Source organism: Phlebotomus papatasi, chromosome 2 (genome assembly GCF_024763615.1).
Source record: "Phlebotomus papatasi isolate M1 chromosome 2, Ppap_2.1, whole genome shotgun sequence".
NCBI classification, from domain to species: domain Eukaryota; kingdom Metazoa; phylum Arthropoda; class Insecta; order Diptera; family Psychodidae; genus Phlebotomus; species Phlebotomus papatasi.
In genome coordinates, this window is record NC_077223.1 from 104,344,399 (window position 1) to 104,363,146 (window position 18,748).

Genomic DNA, 18,748 nt, shown 5'->3' on the forward strand with positions numbered 1-18,748 from the left:
GAAGTTTGGTGTGAAAAGCAAGAAAACTGCATTAAATTTCCCCCCTTTTTTTCTGCCCCTAAAAAAAATGAGTCTATCGCGATTCCGTCTAATCACATTCGATGTCACGGATACCCTCCTGCAATTTCGCACGAGTCCAGGAAAACAATTTGGTGAGGTGGGTGAGATGCTGGGACTTCTCGGTAGTGGCTCTGATAAGAAGCAACTCAGTGCCAAGTACAAGGCCAATTGGTGAGTCCAAAAACCTCAAACGCAGCCATTCCCTCTGAACTCATCAAATATAACTTCTCCAGGCACCGGATGAACCAGGCACATCCCAATTTTGGCCTGAAGACAAACATCGGCTGGGAAAACTGGTGGCGACAGTTGATAATTGGTGAGTTTGTCCTTCACACAAAGCTAAAATACTCTGCATGTATGTGCGCATCAATGCCTCTCCCCATAAACATTCCCAATCTATTTCCGTACACTTCTTCCAACTAAAAACACCATCCAAAATGAATATGAATGAATTCCATACTATTTTCTTGATTAAGAATGTGTGGATTCTTTAATTGCGCGTGAGAATGTGTGAAAAAATGCGCCGGATTTTTTTCCCAGTGCGATACTTTTTGGTTGTGGCAAAAAAGGCGGGAAAAGTGCTCACTAGTCGTCTTGCAGGCTCATTCCGTGAGACTGGCGCCCAGGAACCAGAGGAGAAATTGATGAGGATTGCAGATCATGTGGTGGATATGTTCAAGACCAGCACTTCCTGGCAACATTGCTATGGATCAGTGGAATTCCTCAATTACCTGAAGCTCAAGCAGCAAATTGGCACAAAAGGTGAGTATCTTCTTCTTTATTATAAGGGGATTTTCTTGAATCTTTTGAGATCATGGCCAATGGAATATAAAAGTTTTCCTAATTCTAACAATTTATTACACTAAAAGAATACCCTTTTAATTCCTCAGCCCGAAAGTTTCCAGAACTTCATAAAGAAGAAAATCTTCTAGCCTAAAAACACAGAAAAAAATATCTCGTAAAATTGTTCGTAAATCGCATAATTCACTAAAAAGTTCGTAAAAGTTTGTACATATATTTTTTCCACTAATATTGTTCGTAAGATAATTAGTTGACGAGCATTTTTCGTAATTTTGCAAAAATTTGTTCATACAGCAGAACTTTGCGTACAAGTGACAAAATTGTACGAACATTTACGAATAAATGTTTATAAAAAAAGAACAAAAAATGTTTGTCAGGTGATAAAGTTACGAACAATATTGGTGAAAAAAATAAAAAAAACTTTAACGAACTTTTTAGTGTGTTAATTCTTTCGCGTCACACTTTTATTCAGCAGATGAATTCATGTAAAATTGAGTTTTTCCTAATGCTTTATGATCAAACATAATAGTTCAGAGAGGAAAAAATTTTCCATTGCGTGAAAACTCGGAAAAATCCCGGGTCATATATGACCCTATTGTCCAAAAGGGAAGTGTACATACCATTTTCAAAATCTATATCACGGGCTTTTTAAGAGTTTTTTTTTTGCTTGAAGTTACTAATTTGGCCAAAACCATGGCAAACTGGATTGTCTTGAAGAACACTGTACTCTTGGTGTTCAAGGAATCTTTCTGGTAATCCCTTGAACAGTCACTGTCACAATATTTTGAGTGGTATTTGGCAAAAATATACTTATCCACATATTTATTCACACACAATACAAGACGCTTGTAGAATACTCTAAAATATTGCAAAATATGTTATAATTCATCAGATATAAGATGAAATGTCCAGGAGCAAGATGTCCCAACTACATTTCGCTATAGGTTTGGGACGAAAACACTGTTACCCTTGGGGACAATAGGGTCATATATGACCCGGAAAGTTCTACACGCTTTTCTGGAAAATTGAGAGTAGTTTATTATATCAAAATATGCAATATAAAATCTTTGGATATTCTATTTTGTGTTTCTAAAGAACTTTTTGCTGAAAAAATAAATTAATGTAAAAAAATTTTGAAAAAGAAAAGTCATTTCACAAAGTTCGAAATTAGTGATTTTTGATCTCAAATATTTTCTTTTCCTGAATATCTGGAGTCTTGAGAAAATTAGCCAAGAATCTTACATCCTTCTATTATGATGTCGTGCACAAACCGATAGATTTCAATTAGGGAGTGTATAATTTGGAATTAGTGTTACAAGTTGGAAAATTCGCCGGTACAAGTTGGACATGGCTTTTTTCTTGATAAATACACCACAAAATTTGTTTTGAAGCACAAGGAACCAAATTATAAAACTAAAGCATTAAAAATATACAAATAAAAATGAAGTATTAAATTTATCAAGACGAAAAGCCCTGTCTAAATTGTACCATTGTCCAACTTGTACCACTGTCCAACTTGTACCACTTTACCCTAATGTAAATAGTCAAAAAAAAATTGTTTTTTCCTAGGGTCATATATGACCCTAATGACGCGAAAGAGATAATCCACTAAAAAGTTCGTAAAAGTTTGTATTTTTTCCACTAATATTGTTCATAAGATGATTAGTTGACGAGTAACTATTTTTTCGTAATTTTGCAAAGATTTGTTCATGCAGCAGAACTTTGCGAACAAGTGACAAAATTGTACGAACATTTCCAAATAAATGTTTATAAAAAAAACAAAAAATGTTTGTCAATTACGAACAATATTAGTGAAAAAATAAAAACTTTTACGAACTTTTTAGTGCGTTAAACGATTTACGGAGGTTTACGAGCATTTCGCAGCCCCAGAGTGGGACTTGGGACTACACAAAAATGTACGAAATATTTTTTTCTGTGTTGCAGATAATCTCTTAAAATTATTTTTTTTAGAATTTTTTAGATAATCACTAAGAATTATCCATATGTCGGGTGGACTAGCCTATTTATTAACCACTTGTGCAACTTTCCAGTTAAAAATGTTGCCAATGCTGAAAAATGCATAAAGTGTGCCAAATTTCTGCATATAGTTGCATGCTAGCTCCAAAGTCTAAAGCTTGGCTTGTATTTTTAATACAAATTGATTTTTTGTATTCCTTCTTCTTATGGCCACTACAAACTAGAGAAATTTATGGCCATATTGAAGAGTTTCTCCTACACAAACGTAGGGGAATTTGCTTCAATATGGACATAAATTTCTCCTGTGTGTAGAGGCCAAAAGAGTGATTTGTGAAGAATGCGAAATGCGACTCCCCGGGGCACAAGAAAAACATGAAGTCCTGATGGCTGAGTCAGCCTACAATTCGTGAAATTAAATATATTTTAGTTTCACAGCATTCGAAGCCAGAGCATAGCCAGGATTTTAGTAAGGAGGGGATAAATTTGAAATGATATCATCTAAACCATTAAATTTTGTATCGGATAATCTCCTAAACGAAAATGAATTTTAATCCAATCTTCAAGAATTTGAACTTATTAAAAACAATAAACGATGAAATCATTTACTAGGAATTCAAATCTATAGATTTTTTGGAGAAAAAAAATCACTTTAAAATTAATTTTAATCCATTTCTTTATAGATTTTGATAATTTCTATGGATTTAGATAAATATACAAATCGTTCTTAAGGATTTGAGAGGATTCTCTGAGAGGAAATTACATTCTTAACTTGAAAAGACAAGACTTAAGGCTTAAGAAATCGGCATAAATACTTTTTGATGCGATTTTGATGATTTTAAGTCGTTCAGATGCCTGATAAACTTTTACTTTTCATTAGTTATTGAAAAATCAAAAGAAAATCAAACATTTTTATTTGAACTCCTCTCGGAAATTATCTACAATATTTTTATTTAAAATTTGCCATTGATCCGTTTGCACATCGGTTTTTATAATCTCAAATTATTAACTAAAGACGAGAAAATTTGCAAGAAAATTATCTAAAGTCTAAAACATTTGCAAATGGTTCTTTTTTGTGGATATTGAATTAAAAATACAAAATGTAATTAAGGGGAAATTACAAATTCACCTTATCTTGATTAAACTAATGGATATCAAAAATATACCTCAAGGAGGACTTTTGCTTAAAGATAATAGCGTATAATTGATAAAATATTGGATATATTGCTATTTACGAATTTCAAAAATTTTTAAGTCAAAGTCTCAATAAAAAATTAATCTCAAATTCAATACTTAATCGATTTTGATTATTTTGGGGGAGATGTGGAAAGTTTGAGAGCCTTGAGAGATTCCTTAAAAGCTATTCTATGATAAAATTTTAAGCTTTTTAAGAAAAGATTGCCAAATACTTTCGCAAAATTTTCCCAGTAGTTCATTGATTTTGTACAATATTACTTAAAAAATCACCATACATCCATTTCTAATCCAAATTGAACGAAATTTTATAATTTTTAAGGTTTTTTAAACCCGTCGAAGAATCGTAATATCTAAGAATCTAGATAAAATAAAGAACAACGTCTAATAAGAATTTTATCACAATAACGCCACATTTGTGTTACTTAGTTGAGAGCTTCGTTTGCAATGTGAGGTTATTCTGAACTTAACCTTTAAAGTTTAAAGGTTATACAAACTAAATAAACTTCGAAATTCTCTGAATATAAGCAATTTTTCAAAAACTCCAAATATTGGATTTATTCCAAAAGACAGAAGATTTTAAGCTCTGAAATTTTTTTGTCTTATGGCCTCTACATACGAGAGAAATTATGTCCATATTGGAGAGGTTTTCTTAAACAAACGTAGGGAATTTGCTTCAATATGGACATAAATTTCTCTAGTGCGTAGAGGTCATTAGTCCAATAACAAAATTAAATAATAAGACTCAAAAACAGTAAAAGGAAACAATAGTAAAGCAATATTGAACAGTTTGACGATTTCACATAAGAATAATAAAGTAATAAATGGAATTTTGTAAATTATACATAGATGGTTAACATCTGAAAAGCTTTAAATAATTTTCTATGGTTATGTTGTTACTTTTTCTTAAAAAAAGATCAGGACAAGATTTTTGAGGCATGGAATTAAAAATAAAGAACACGAGATAGGGTAAGGGGATCCGATTCTACACAAAAAATTGTAGGTTAATTTTTCCTACAAAATTTCGCATAACCCAATAATTTAACCTTTTAACCTCTTTTCCATCTAAGTAAAATCCATAACTTTATTTTGTGGGTTGTGGTACGTTTGGGGAAAAAATTGAAGATTGAAACTTCAGAAAATTAATGGGGTTTAAAAAAAGGGAATGTTTTCAGCTAGAATCACGAAGTAAAATATTATAAATTTTTTGTCAGATCCAAAAAAGATATAGGAAGGGCTGTAATAACCGTTTTTACTTGAGTAAATTGTATTGTAATTTCTATTTCCAACACTTCTGAAGTGTTTTAAAAATTATTTTAGAAGGAGCCTTTCAGGTTTTGCACATGCTTTGGCTTCGAACATTTTATACTTTTCCCATATTCTTTTAATTGAATCTCACCATGGGAATGCATTTTGTCTTAAGTCATACACTGAGAGAAATCCAAAAAAGTCAAAATAACATTCCGGATATGTTAATTTTACCCTGCAGTATTGTTCCATAATCGGTGTAAATATTACCCTTTTTAGGTGTATTATGGGTTAAAGTTGCCCTTTTTTTCATGTTGATTTTACCCTTAAAAAAGTGTAAATTAACATTAAAAAATGTTGATATCTTTTTACACCCAAAAGTGTTAAAGTTATGACGAAAAAAGGTTAATCGCAGCCCCTTTTTTTCTCAGTGTGCATTTCCTGAGAAAATAGGACACATTCATTAAAGGAATATGGAAAAAATATGAAGTGTGCGAACTGTGCGAAGCTTGAAAAACTTCTAGCACTTACCTAAAAATTTAATTTTCCCGCATATTAACTTAGGGTAAGTGTGCCAAATTTCGGCATAGTTTCATGCAGGCGTCAAAGTCTCAAGTTTGAAATGTAATATTTTAAATTACAAATTGATTTTTTCAATTCTTTCTTCTGAAAGAGTGTTGCTTGGAACTTTGTAAAGAGTTTACCGTCTTTATTAACTCTAAAGTCATTCTTGATACATTTTAAAATGAATAAAAATATGGACATAGTTTTGGTGCCCTATTTCGGCCACCTTCATTCTCATAGTTCCTTGCCCTTTAGGAATTCTTCCAATGCCTTTTTCACGTCATCTCGTTTGTCGAAGCTACATTTTTTGTTATTCTTTTGCATTGTATAATCTCTAGAGTACGCAAAATCTAAAAGTTCATGGAAATTCGAGGAATAAAAAAGGTGGCCGAAATTGCAAGCTGGCCGGAATTTGGCACACTTACCCTACTTGCTTCCTGAATTGAATCTTCTTGTTTTCTCAACTAAATCTCCGCTTATCAATCTGCCCAAATCAATTTTATTGCCGTGTTTTTGTGGCAAAATAAAAACGTTATTTCACTAAAAATGTTATATCACTAAAAAAAATGTTTTATCATTAATTCTTCATGCCAACTTCCGCGTGTATTTTTGCGTTATCAGCACAAATCTTGTAAGAGATTTTTCTTGACGCAACAAGTTGAACTTTGCATGAATTATCTTGGTGATATCACAATAAAAAAAATATCTTTCAGGCCCTAGAATCAAGAATGAGGGAGCCCCCTTCAAAATAGGCATCATCTCGAACTTTGACCTTCGACTGGAGACCCTCCTGCGAAACATGAAGCTCTTCCAGTACTTCGATTTCGTTATTAGCAGCTACGAAGCGGGCTGTACAAAGCCCGATCCTGAGATCTTCATCAAAGCGATGGAGGCTTCAAAGTTCCAAGACTTGCAGCCAGATGAGTGTCTGCATATTGGTAATACTCCAAGGCATGACTACCTTGGAGCCAGGGGAGTTGGTTGGCGAAGTGCCCTGATCAATGAGAGGGATGCCAAGGACCTGAAGGCCAAGTATGGTCAGGATATCGATGAGAAGCACGTCTTTCCCAGTCTCTATGAGTTGCACAAGAAGATCACGAGTGGCGAGTGCAATTTATAGAGAAGTGAATGGCGCGGAACAATCGATACTCATCTCAATTCATCCTCCACCCCCTTCGAAAAGACATCCACAACATCTCAGGTGCCAATTTTTTTGCCTCATTTTATCTCTTACAAAATAAGTTTAATTACAGTTTGGAAAAGAATAATTGTGTGGGAATATAGAGCAAGATAGAAAAAAAAGAAGATCAAAGATCAGGAAAAAGGGAAAAAAGTGGCTATTTTACCGCACGAAGTAACTCTTCTAGGCTGGTGGCATCGCGAAATAGCGTCCCAAATTGACTATTGAGTCGCCAGGCGGCACCCTGAGCCTGTCCACTCCAGTTCCAGAAGATCATTCCTCTGCACAGATCCCTGAGGCTGCGAACGGCCGAGTAAATATTCTGTAAAGATGAGTGAGGAAATAAAGGCGTCAAGTGCTGAAGAGAGAAACAATTGCTTTTTTTTTTGATAAGATTCTCTTAGAGGATTTGCCGGAGATAAATTGATAAATCATTCCATTCTGAGCAATGTATGAAATACAGAGAGAAGAGCAAGCTTCTGAAAGGTAATTAAGCAGAAAAAATACCTTCAAAATTATTCTTAAATTGTCGTTCTATTCTAAAAAATAAACGAATAATGCTTTTTGTTATACTTAAATGTTTTGGACTATTACAACAAAACCAAAACGAACTCTGGTAAGTTAATTATTTGTATCACTGAGAGAAATCCGAAAAAGTTAAAACAACATTCCGGAAATGTTAATTTTACCCTGCAGTATTGATCCGAAATCGGTGTAAATGTTATGCTTTTTAGGTTATTAGGGGTTAAAGTTACCCTTTTTCAAGTTAATTTTACCCTTAAAAAGGTGTAAAATTAACATTAAAAAATGTTGATATATTTTTACACCTAAAAAGTGTTAAAGTTATGAGGAAAAAAAGTTAATCGCACCCTCTTTTTTTTCTCAGTGTACGAATAAATTACTAAAACCTTGTATTAACCCTTCATTTTGCGCATAAATTCAAAAATCAGTTTTTGGTGGCAAAGCGTCTCAGGCTTTGCGAAATGATCGAACTCGTGACATAGATGCTGTCCCTCGAAAGTACTTTTGCATCATTTACCGTTTACCGATTCTCAATTGATTTAAATCGTTTCATAAATCATCTCAAAAGATCCTACAAAATAATTTTAACCCTTTAAGGACGATTGGGTCACCGGTGACCCAAAAATCAAACTTTTGCTATGGTCATCTAAAGTTGTGTTTTGCTCTAAAAAGTCAGAAAAAGTGATTTTTCTGACCCCCGATCTTTGACCTTCTCGTCCTTAAAGTAGAATTGATTTTGAGACGAAAATTTTATCGGTCCATAGTCGGTTTACTACCGGTTCATTACCGGTTTGCTACCGATTTATAAATCACTCAAAAAACCCCAAAAAAAAACCCTCAGGAATAATATAATTGAATTTCGGATAAAAATTAGTTATCGGTTAAGATCCGGTTCATTACCGGTTTAGAACCGATTGAAACCGGTTTGCAGTTTTGTCGGAAATTCAAAGACCTTTCCAACGACCCCGAAAATAATATCATTCGGAGGAGAAATACGCTTTCTAGAACCTTTTAAACCTTTGACCTTGAAAAAACGATATTAGGAGTGATTCAAGGGTATTTTTACGGGAGAGATAATTAGGGTGAAAATGTCTATACCACTTTCAAATACTTCCACAATTTGTATGGAAGAACCCATTACATTTCCAGCATTACGGAAGGTTTCCGAAAATGCTGGAATATTTCCAGTGCTTCTTGAACTGCATGAGCTTCTCATACTTAGGAATTAACAATTTATTTAACATTATTTAATATTGTGAAATATTTAATTAAGAAAACTTAAAAAATTTTCAAGAAATTTATTTTTAAGTAGGGTAAGTGTGCCAAATTTCGGCATAGTTGCATGCAAGCGTCAAAGCCTCAAGTTTGAAATGTAATATTGTAAATACAAATTGATGTTTTTTTTATTCTTTCTTCTGAAAGAGTGTTGCTCGGAACCTTGTAAAGAGTTTACCATCTTTATTTACTCTAAAATCATTCTTAATACATTTTAAAATTAATAAAAATGTAGACATAGCTTTGGTGCCCTATTTCGGCCACCTTCATTCTCATAGTTCCTTGCCCTTCGGGAATTCTTCCAATATCTTTTTCACATCATCTCGTTTGTCGAAGCTACATTTTTTGTTATTCTTTTGCATTGTGTAATCTCTAGAGTATGTAAAATCTAAAAGTTCCTGGAAATTCGAGGAACAAAAAAGGTGGCCGAAATTGCAAGCTGGCCGGAATTTGGCACACTTACCCTATATTTTTTATATTTTGCTTATATTTTGAATTTCTATCGGTTGATATTTTTGCATACTAACGATATTTTAATATTATCTGTATTTTGTGACTAACAGAATTTCTTCTTCTTCTATGGATTTTCTAAAAGAGACTAGTGAAGCTACTTTTGAAAAATAAAGTCTCTATCTGTCGTTTCTAATTTATTTATGTCGGAAAGTCTGTGCGACCGAAAGTAAGAATGCAACAACTAATTTAGCAATTCAGATTCAGAAGTACAGTATCGACCAAATATTTCTCGACAAAGTTATATTCGAGAAATCCGGTGGAAACAGTGGTAAAAAATATTTATTAAAATTTTTCTTTTTAAATGAGTTGCCTTTAATCCATATAAATATTATTTATTTATATGATTTTTAAATACGCATTATTAATTTTTCTTATAAGGAATGAGCTATCAGTCCCATGTCCCGTGGATTCAATTGCAGTGAAGCTCACTGGATGCAATTCGAACACCTTTAACGGCAGAAAAGTTCCTGGTAACCGAAAGGGTATTCGAACCCGGGACACTTGCATCACAGAGCGACTCCTCTACCACTTGATCCATTCAATGCTCCTTTGAATTATTTAGAATCAATAAAGACTCAATTCTTATTGATGATTATAAAATTTTAAAAACCAGTCCTCCGATTGAATACGATTTAAAAAGAAATTAAACAATATCTGTTAATTTTAAAGTAGTTGAATTCAACAATTTAAAGTAGTTTCATAACAACCAATCTTATTTCAGTAAGTATTGAAAATTTAAAAATATGCTTTTTAATATTTCACTTCCTTTGTTAAATGTGACAATTGATATTTTACTTTTTATGATATTTTTGTGATTAAAATCTTTCCCTGATATAAGAAAGCATTACTTAAAGCTATCTATAAGTGCAGCCTGAATTCCAGTACATTTGGGATTGATTTTAGAAATTGTACGATTGTTTATACAAATATTTCAGAGTCAAATCAAGCAACCTTTTGGATTGATTTTAAAAACTTAAGACTTAGTTTTAAAAGCTTTGCAGGACCACTGACTTTTCCAGTTAGTTTTAGACACAGAACACTTAAGCTTAGATTTTGACAGATTGATTTTAAAAAACGCGGAAACCTTAAGTATAAAATATACATCAAATCCTAAGTGCCTATGAACGATCTAAGCTCTGTGCAAAATAACACACGCAGACCAATCACAAAACGGTTTAGATTGCGCTTAAAAATACGCACAACTCAATCTTAAAACGGTTAAGAACGCTTTTAAGAATACTCACAGCTCAATCATAAAACAAATAAGAATGCGCTTAAAGACATGCACAGCTCAATCGTAAAGCGGTCAAGATACCGCTTAAAAACATGCACAGCTCAATCGTAAAACGGTTAAGATTTCGCTTATAAATTTACAGCTCCATCATAAAACGATTCAGATTGCGCTTTAAAACACGTCCATCCTCGTGTCCATCGCATTCGTAAAACGGTTAAGAATACAATTAAAAACACGCACAGCACAATCATAAAACGGTAAAGATTTCAACTGTTTTATGATTGAGCTGTGCGTGTTTTTAAGCGCAGTCCAAAAATCCGGGATTTCTTGTACTTTTAGACCATGATTTACAGACCATGATTTATCTCTGTTGAGTTCGAGCAGTAAAAATTGAAATAGTAAAGAAGTAAAGGGTAAAGGGTAAGTAAAGAGATATTTTTATATAATTGGATTCCAAACTTTCTTTAAATGCCTTTTTCACAGCGATAGAAATTATATAAATTTTCATTTTACAAGAAAATCTTTTTTTAAACAAAAGTCGGAAATATGCAAATAAACATGAAATTATGTCAAAATATGTATTTATAAATAGGGTTTATTAGAACCGCAAGAGTTCAATTAGTGAAGACAAAGGGTCAAATTGAGCCTCAGAACGCTTAATAAAAACATGTAAATACATATTTTGGTCAGCTCTACTTATCAGTAGGCGCTTGTATCAGCAACTTTGGTACTTTTATTTTAGAATTGAAACATTTTCCGCGGCAGTTATCACAGTCGTTGATGCAAGCAACCATAAATTAATCTAAATCTAGATTTATTCTTTTTAGTATTTAGTTATCTTTTTTTACTATACATATACAACCTTTTCCATCAGCACTGTCCATCATCTATAAAGATAATATTGCGGTAGGACTGTCTGCATCAAAAACACTTTAAAAAGCTATTGAGATCTATTGCTTAAGATCGGTTTTTCCTCATTGAGAAGATTAAGCCTGAGATTAAAAAGTGAACCGCTTTCTGGATGGATAATTATTTGGTGTACTCAATAAAAGGTCATTGTCACGTTTGAATCACGCAAAATAAAACGTCCCCCTTATCACTCAAAGATAAGAAATCCGTACTATTCTGCAGATAATTCATGTTCTGAGTGCAAATAGATGTCTTTAGAGAGGAGCAAAAAAGGAAAGGTACTCACTGATGCCGCCGTGGTGTCTATCTTCTGTACAAAGTGCCCATCGATGACAACGAGGAGATTGGGATTAGATTGGGCTATTACTTTTTTCATCAGGCGGTTCTTGAAGTGTTCAGCGGACGAAAAGATGAGACTCTGATTGGGTGTCACAACTAGAATCTCATCGTTATCCACTTTGAGCCACTTGAACTGGATCCTTGGTCGAGCTGTGTCGTAGATGATGAAGATTAAATTGCTGCCAATGCCCACAACTATGCCCAAATCCACTCCTAGAGCCAGACAGGCAATCAGAGTGATGGCAAAAGGGATGATATCGACTCCTTGAGGAAAAAGGGGAAGATGGAATTAGTTACGGGGAAAGGTTTGTGAGGGGATTAACTGTATTATCACACTTGCACATTAAAATTTTAATATGATTCACATTAATTGTCGCTGGTGAGAGTCCAAATGTGTAATTTGTTCGTTTGAATCATTTTTTATTCAAAATTTGATCTATTTGTTGATAAAAAGGTAAACTTGGCCCGCAAAATTTGATATAAATTGATTTATAGCATTAATGTGAAAAATTAATGCGATTTTCACTTTAATTTTTTAATGTGAAAAATATTTATGCTTTAGGTAAATTTAAACTTATTTTTGCAGGCCAAGTCCACTTCTTTATCAATAAATAGAAAAACCCCAAATATTAAGTGACTCAAAGATACAAATAACATATTTGGATGCTCACAAGCGACAATTAATGTGAATCACATTAAAATTTTAATGTGCAAGTGTGATAACGCCGTAACTCACTCTTCGTTCTCCAGATCTCTTTGATGGCTTCGAAATCAACCATAAAGTACATGGCTACCATTATCACAGCCGCTAGGGAAGCCTTAGGGATGTAGTAGAAGGTTGTAGTGAGGAATCCAATGGCCAAGAGTACAAGGATTCCCGTCAGGATGCCTCCTCCTGTTGTACAAACTCCACAGGCATTGTTCAATGCACTCCGTGTAAATGATCCCGAGAGGGGGATAGAAGCCACAAAAGATGCCAGAATATTGCTGAACCCCAGTGCAATCATCTCCTGGGTGGCATCGACAGTTTTTCCCAGAGCTACAGAAAGGGAAAAACCTCTAAAATGTGATGAAATCCAGAACCCAAAGGGATTACTCACAGAAAGCCTTCGCTACGGCCACAATCTCAAGGACAGAAATCACAGGAATGGATATGATTGAGGTGCCTAGTTCAGCAATCATCTCCTGAAAGTTGAGAGTGGAATTCCCAATGGTTGTACTGAAGGGAGGAGGAGCAAATGGAGGAAATCCTGCTGCTACAGAGCCAGTTAGAGCAAATGGAACTTCTCCTGTGTATTCCTGCAGGAGGAATGCCAGAACAGTTCCCAGAATAACTGCAATTGCATTCCGGGATATGGACAGGTACTTAAAGAAGACTTTCCCCTTCGGGATGTCTTGCATTTTCTGCAGCAGGAAGTATAAAGTTAACTATCTCAAAACAGGATTAAAATAGCTATAAAATACCTTTAAAGACACAAGCAAGATTATCGATGAGACACCAAGAACTGTGTCCCAGAGCTTAATCTCTTGGATATTCTCCACCACACTCGTCCAGCTCTCAATGAACTCATTCCCTCGACCAGGAAGCCCAAGAAGAGATTTTATCTGGGCACTGGCTATGGTAAGGGCGGCAGCAGTGCAGAATCCCACAGTTACGGGAATGGAAATGAATTGGACTAGGAAGCCTAGATTGAGGATTGCCATGGCCAGAATAATCAGTCCGGTTAGGAAGGCTGCCAGGAATGCCAAATCCGGAGACTTGAGAGCGTGGGATTGAACAAGGAGGGCCATGATGGCCGTAGGACCGATTGTGATATCCTTGCAACTGCCCAGGACAAAGTACACGAAACTGGGCACAAGTTCAGAATACAAACCGTGCTGAGGCTCAAGTCCAGCCACCACAGCATAGGCGATACCCTGTGGAATGGCCGTGAGAGCCACTGTAATGCCTGCCACAATGTCTGGGAAGAAGTATTGCCTTTTGTACTGAGGAATCCACTGAAGGACTGGAAGTCTATTTGTGATTGTCTGCACCCGGCACACCTTCCTGGCCTTCCGACTCAATATTTCTGGGATATTTGGCCATTTTTCCCGGTGCCTCAAATCAGGATCTTCCAAGAGATTAGAATGCAATAAAAATAATCTTTAGTGATCTTTAGCTAGGTCAAAGACTCCCAGGAATAGTTTTGTCATATGACTCTGGTCTGGGTGCTCTGTGAGTCAGGTGACTATCAAATCCACTAAATAAATATCTCAGCAGTGGCCATAAAAGAATAAACATGAATTGCACAAAATAATTGACATTGGTTTTATGATAATATGCAAATTGAGCTAAATATTCTGCGTAATTTTCCATGTCAGCAACTTTGAGAGATGCTTTCTCTGAATATTCAAGATTTTTACGCAATCCCATTCCAAAAACAAAACACCTTGCAAAAATCATCTTAACTCTTTAACACTCCAATAGCCCAAAGTTTTTTCTTCTATTAAATTTTGTAGCTAATTAATATGAAAATTTGATAAGGATTTCATTCATTGTGACTATTTCGACGGCTCCATTCCATACTATTCTAAGTCGACTTAGAATTATATTACTCCGAGAGATATGTTGTTCCTGAGACCGAGATCTATAACTGGAGAAAATTTGGTAATCATCCGACGTCCGGGTAACGAGATATTCAATTTTTTCAAAAATAATTCACACAGGCAGTTTAGGAAATCGCCAACTTCAAATGGCTCTCCTGAAATGTTGTCATTCTGAGATAGAATAGTATAGAATGGAACCGTCGGTTTGATCTCATAAATAAGCACCGCCTAGAATTTTAGGCCACGCCTCTTTTGGTCAAAAGAACTATCCCGATCATTTCAATCTATGAAGATACTCAAAGGCTTTGTGGTTTTTAAGCATGATTTGTGTCAACGAACAAATAGGCCACGCCCCTTTCAATCTCTTTATTTAATATACAACTGTTATACAATATTTTATTATAAAAAATAATTAAGATAGGGGGTTAGCTTGCCCCTGCCTTAATGAATACCTAAGAATGATAATGGATCCGGCACACCTTTTAGATCAGGAAAATTTCATGAAGTCGAAATTCGAATTCCTTTCTTTCTCACATGCTTTCAATATGTCTATCTCATTCTCTTGTACTCTTCTTCTTCTTTTAAACATCACTCCAAATTCAATTTAGCTCAATCGAATTTGGTATGCGAAAGAATGAGATAGTCATATGCAAAACATGTGAGAAAGAAAGGGATTCGAATTTCGAGTTCATGAAATTTTCCTGATCTAAAAGGTGTGCTGGAGTCATAAGGATTTAAGTTTGTTGATTAATAATAACCTCTAATATTATCCTCACAGTAAAAAAAAATGTGTAAAATTTTACTACTATAATAGTGCAAAATCGACCATTTTAATTGGTTAATTTTAAAATGTTTAAAAAATGCATAACATTTTAGTAATTTTTTGTCACGTGATTGAAAATTACCACTATTATAGTTGAAAAATTTTCAACAATGTTGTTTAATTTGAAAATGTGTAAAATTTTAACACTATAATAGTGTGAAATCGGATAATTTAATTATTTAATTGCGATCTGTGTAAAATTTCTCACAATTATAGTCATAAAAATTTATCAACAATGTTTCGTGATTTAAAACTGTTTGACAAATTCTAAAAATTACCACTATTATAGTATGATTACAGTTTTTCACATTCTTACAGTGTAAAAAAATACACAACTTTATGGTATTTTTTGTCACATGATCAAAAAATAACACTATTATAGTGTGAAGCCTTGTGTATTGCAAACAAATTTGTTGAATTTTTAAACAAAAGTTGTTGAATTTTGAGAAAGTTGTTGTTGAATTTTTAAACAAAAGTTTGTGTAAAAATTGTTGAATTTCCAATTAAGACTTATACTTCAGTCGAGATGCTTTTCATTGGACAAAAGTCATATAGAACATCAAATATTTATATGCATAATAAGTATATCGTGATGATCCGAGCATCAGATGTAATCATTTCGCATTAGGGGGGATCCCGAGTACAGGAAAAACCAATAAAAATGTCTAAAAAGGCAAAAAAAAATCAAAATCTTCGAAATGAAAAGACAATTCAACAATAAACAGAATTCAACAATTTTTGAGTTTACACATAAAAATTCAACAATTTTTAAATTCAACAATTCCAAATTCAACATCTTTAAATTCAAGAACTTTAATTTAAACATTTTTAAATTAAACACTTTTTCCAAATTTAACACTATAATAGTGGTGTGAAAGATTACACACTATAAAAATAGTGTTAATTTTTTTTACTGTGCTGTTATTTAAAAATACCAAGTGTTGTTCATGATGAAAAAACCCTTGTCAATTGTTTAAGAAACGCTTTGTTAAAGCCTAGAAATCGAATTTTTGCATCGTGATACTCCAGAAACCAGAAACTCTTATCAGTAAAAATGGAACTAAGTTACCCCTTAATAAATAGCCCACTAGCGAACATTACGACCGAATAAAAGGTAAAATAATAAGCCACGGTGAATCAGTCTATCCGGGAAAATCTTGGATACCTGCAAGGAGCTCAGGAGAAACCCAGGGAGTCCATTAAGAAATGGAGTGGTATCTGAAAAGCACGAATATCATTTGGAAACCCGGAGAACCCATAAATTTTGCCAGAGAAATGGGAATTCGAACCAATTTGATGATTTTCTCCTTAAGTTTAGCTTTGACAGAGAGTGTTTCTACTCTTTTCGTTATGAAAAAACTTTTTAATAAATTGTACATTCGGAGGAAGGCCGCATAACCAGGTTTCACTATCCAGATTCTTGAACTTTGCTAACGCGAATACTTTTTTTTGGTATTCTTGGGATTTCCTAAAAGGTCTTTGGGATTGACGATTCGTGAATAATTTCTTATTTTGGGATTCTCGGGTTTTCGTGACAGATCACATGGGATTAACACGATCCGTGAATATATTCTTGGGATTCATGATTTGCGAATAATTTCATAGGACTCTTGTTAACAAATACTTCTTTGGGATTCACAGGATCTGCGAATACTTTCTTGGTATTCACGGATTTTCGTGAAAAATTTCTTGGAATCCACGATTCACGAACATTTTCTTGGTATTCAGAGGATTTAGAAATATGTACTTTCTTGGGATTCACAGGACTTATAAACACTTTCTTGGGATTCAAAGAATTCGTAAATACTTTCTTGGTATTCTCACGTTTTATAAAAAAAAAAATTGAAATTCACGAAAATAGAATAATTTCTTAGGATTCTTGTTAATGAACACTTTCTTAGGATTCTTGATAAGGAACACTTTCTTAAGATTCACAAAGACTTGCAAATACTTTTTTGGGATTCACAGAATTTACGGGTAATTTCTTGTGATTCACAAAATCCGTGTGTACTTTCTTGGTATTCTTAGGTTTCGTAAAAAAAGTTCCTTATGGGATTCACGATTACAGAATAATTTCTTAGGATTCTTGTTAACGTATACTTTCTGGGATTCACAGGAATCGCGTATACTATCTTGGGATTCATCGGATCCGTGAACACTTTCTTGGGATTCACAAGATTCATGAATACTTTCTTGGTATTCTTAGGTTTTGTAAAATATTTCTTTGGGATTCATGATTCACGAAAACTTTCTTGGGATTCGAAAAACTTGCAAATACTTTCTTGGGATTCACATAAATCGCGAATACTATCTTGGGATTCATAGGATCCGTGAACACTTTCTTGGGATTCGCGATTCACGAATAATGTCTACGAATACTTTTTTCGGGATTCACAGGATTCGCAGTTTAATTCTTGGGATCCTTAGGTTTTTGTGAAAGATTTCTTGGGATTTACAAGATTCGTTAATACTTTCCTGTTATTTTCAGGTTTTGTAAAAAAAAATTCTTGGGATTCACAAGATTCTCGAGATTCCCAAAATTTGCTGAAAGAATTCTGGGGATACGTGAATTTTTTGAAGTATTCTCCGATTAGTAAATCATTTCTGGATCAACTGCTAGCTATTCGCAATTTTCCTATATTTTTTCCGCCAAAAATAAACAAAATCACTGTAATTTTTTCTCTGAGTTGTGAGAAAAGAAATCATGATTGGCAATACTTCTTTTTTCGGCTACTGAAGCCACTAGTGACCCGATCGTCCTCAAAGGGTTAACAAAATTAGACACAAGATGCCTCATTAAAATTTATCACGCTTAAATTGCAAATGGGTCGAGATAGAGAAGATCTTTTGCAAACTTTTCGTTGATATTCGTTATCTTACACCTGTAATATGAATTAGGCATTAAGTGTACTAAAAAGAAGGTATGATTGTCATCAATATGAGGATGTTAAACAATTTAAAAAAAATCTTGAGGGTTGCGATAAAAGTAAGAAGGAAGAAGTAGCACATAACATCGAGTACACATTGTTTTCTTATACGATATTTTAGAGAGAGAGTGCAGACTCGATAAGAAACACTCAATAAACCTCCAGACAAGTAAATTGTCTCTTATCGGTCGCATTGTTCCTTTAAATGGCGGATTATACGAGTTTTTTCTTAAGTTTTCTAGGGCAATCCTTGTACCTGAACCTGTTAAATTTCACTTTCACTCACCCTCCAAGAAGTCCTCCTCAGCTGCAATTATATTATCACGGCTCATATCGCGGCAGGTTGATAAAAAAAAAAAACAATCTCACAGAAACTCCATTGACTGATCGCACCAGATTTTCTGCGAAGTTCACTCTCGGTCTGTAGAAACACGACTGAGTGGGAATTAGCGCAAGTAATTACCTTTAATTGACGAATTAATCGTCTCACGTGCACGGCCAAAAAGGTGTTTGAACGAGATATCGCTTCGGTATGGCTATCACTCTCAGCGCAGCTAAACGAGATAAATGGGTGGGAAAAAGCTACTCTCCATGAGCGC

General features: G+C 34.2%; 2 protein-coding genes across 4 annotated transcripts; one reads left to right on the top strand and one right to left on the bottom strand.

Moving 5' to 3' along the window:
- The first annotated feature begins 22 nt into the window (after window positions 1-22).
- Window positions 23-7,392, top strand: LOC129800572 (rhythmically expressed gene 2 protein). 3 transcript variants are annotated; one of them, XR_008751634.1, is made up of 5 exons: window positions 23-231; window positions 294-376; window positions 661-822; window positions 6,555-7,042; window positions 7,095-7,392. XR_008751634.1 is itself a non-coding variant. In XM_055845060.1 (4 exons), exons 1-4 carry the CDS (start codon window positions 68-70, stop codon window positions 6,959-6,961), a joined length of 816 nt encoding a protein of 271 aa, XP_055701035.1. In that variant the 5' UTR covers window positions 23-67; the 3' UTR covers window positions 6,962-7,392. The 3 variants fall into 3 exon arrangements, 1 of the variants encoding a protein (XP_055701035.1); XR_008751635.1 differs by having other exon boundaries at window positions 7,209-7,392; XM_055845060.1 differs by having other exon boundaries at window positions 6,555-7,392.
- LOC129800563 (sodium-independent sulfate anion transporter-like) lies at window positions 7,039-18,664 on the bottom strand. Its single transcript, XM_055845046.1, has 6 exons — window positions 18,436-18,664; window positions 13,278-13,924; window positions 12,914-13,217; window positions 12,550-12,852; window positions 11,761-12,077; window positions 7,039-7,343 (listed from the first exon to the last, which is right to left on the bottom strand). Exons 1-6 carry the CDS (start codon window positions 18,479-18,481, stop codon window positions 7,179-7,181), a joined length of 1,782 nt encoding a protein of 593 aa, XP_055701021.1. The 5' UTR covers window positions 18,482-18,664; the 3' UTR covers window positions 7,039-7,178.
- Between the last annotated feature and the right edge of the window lie 84 nt (window positions 18,665-18,748).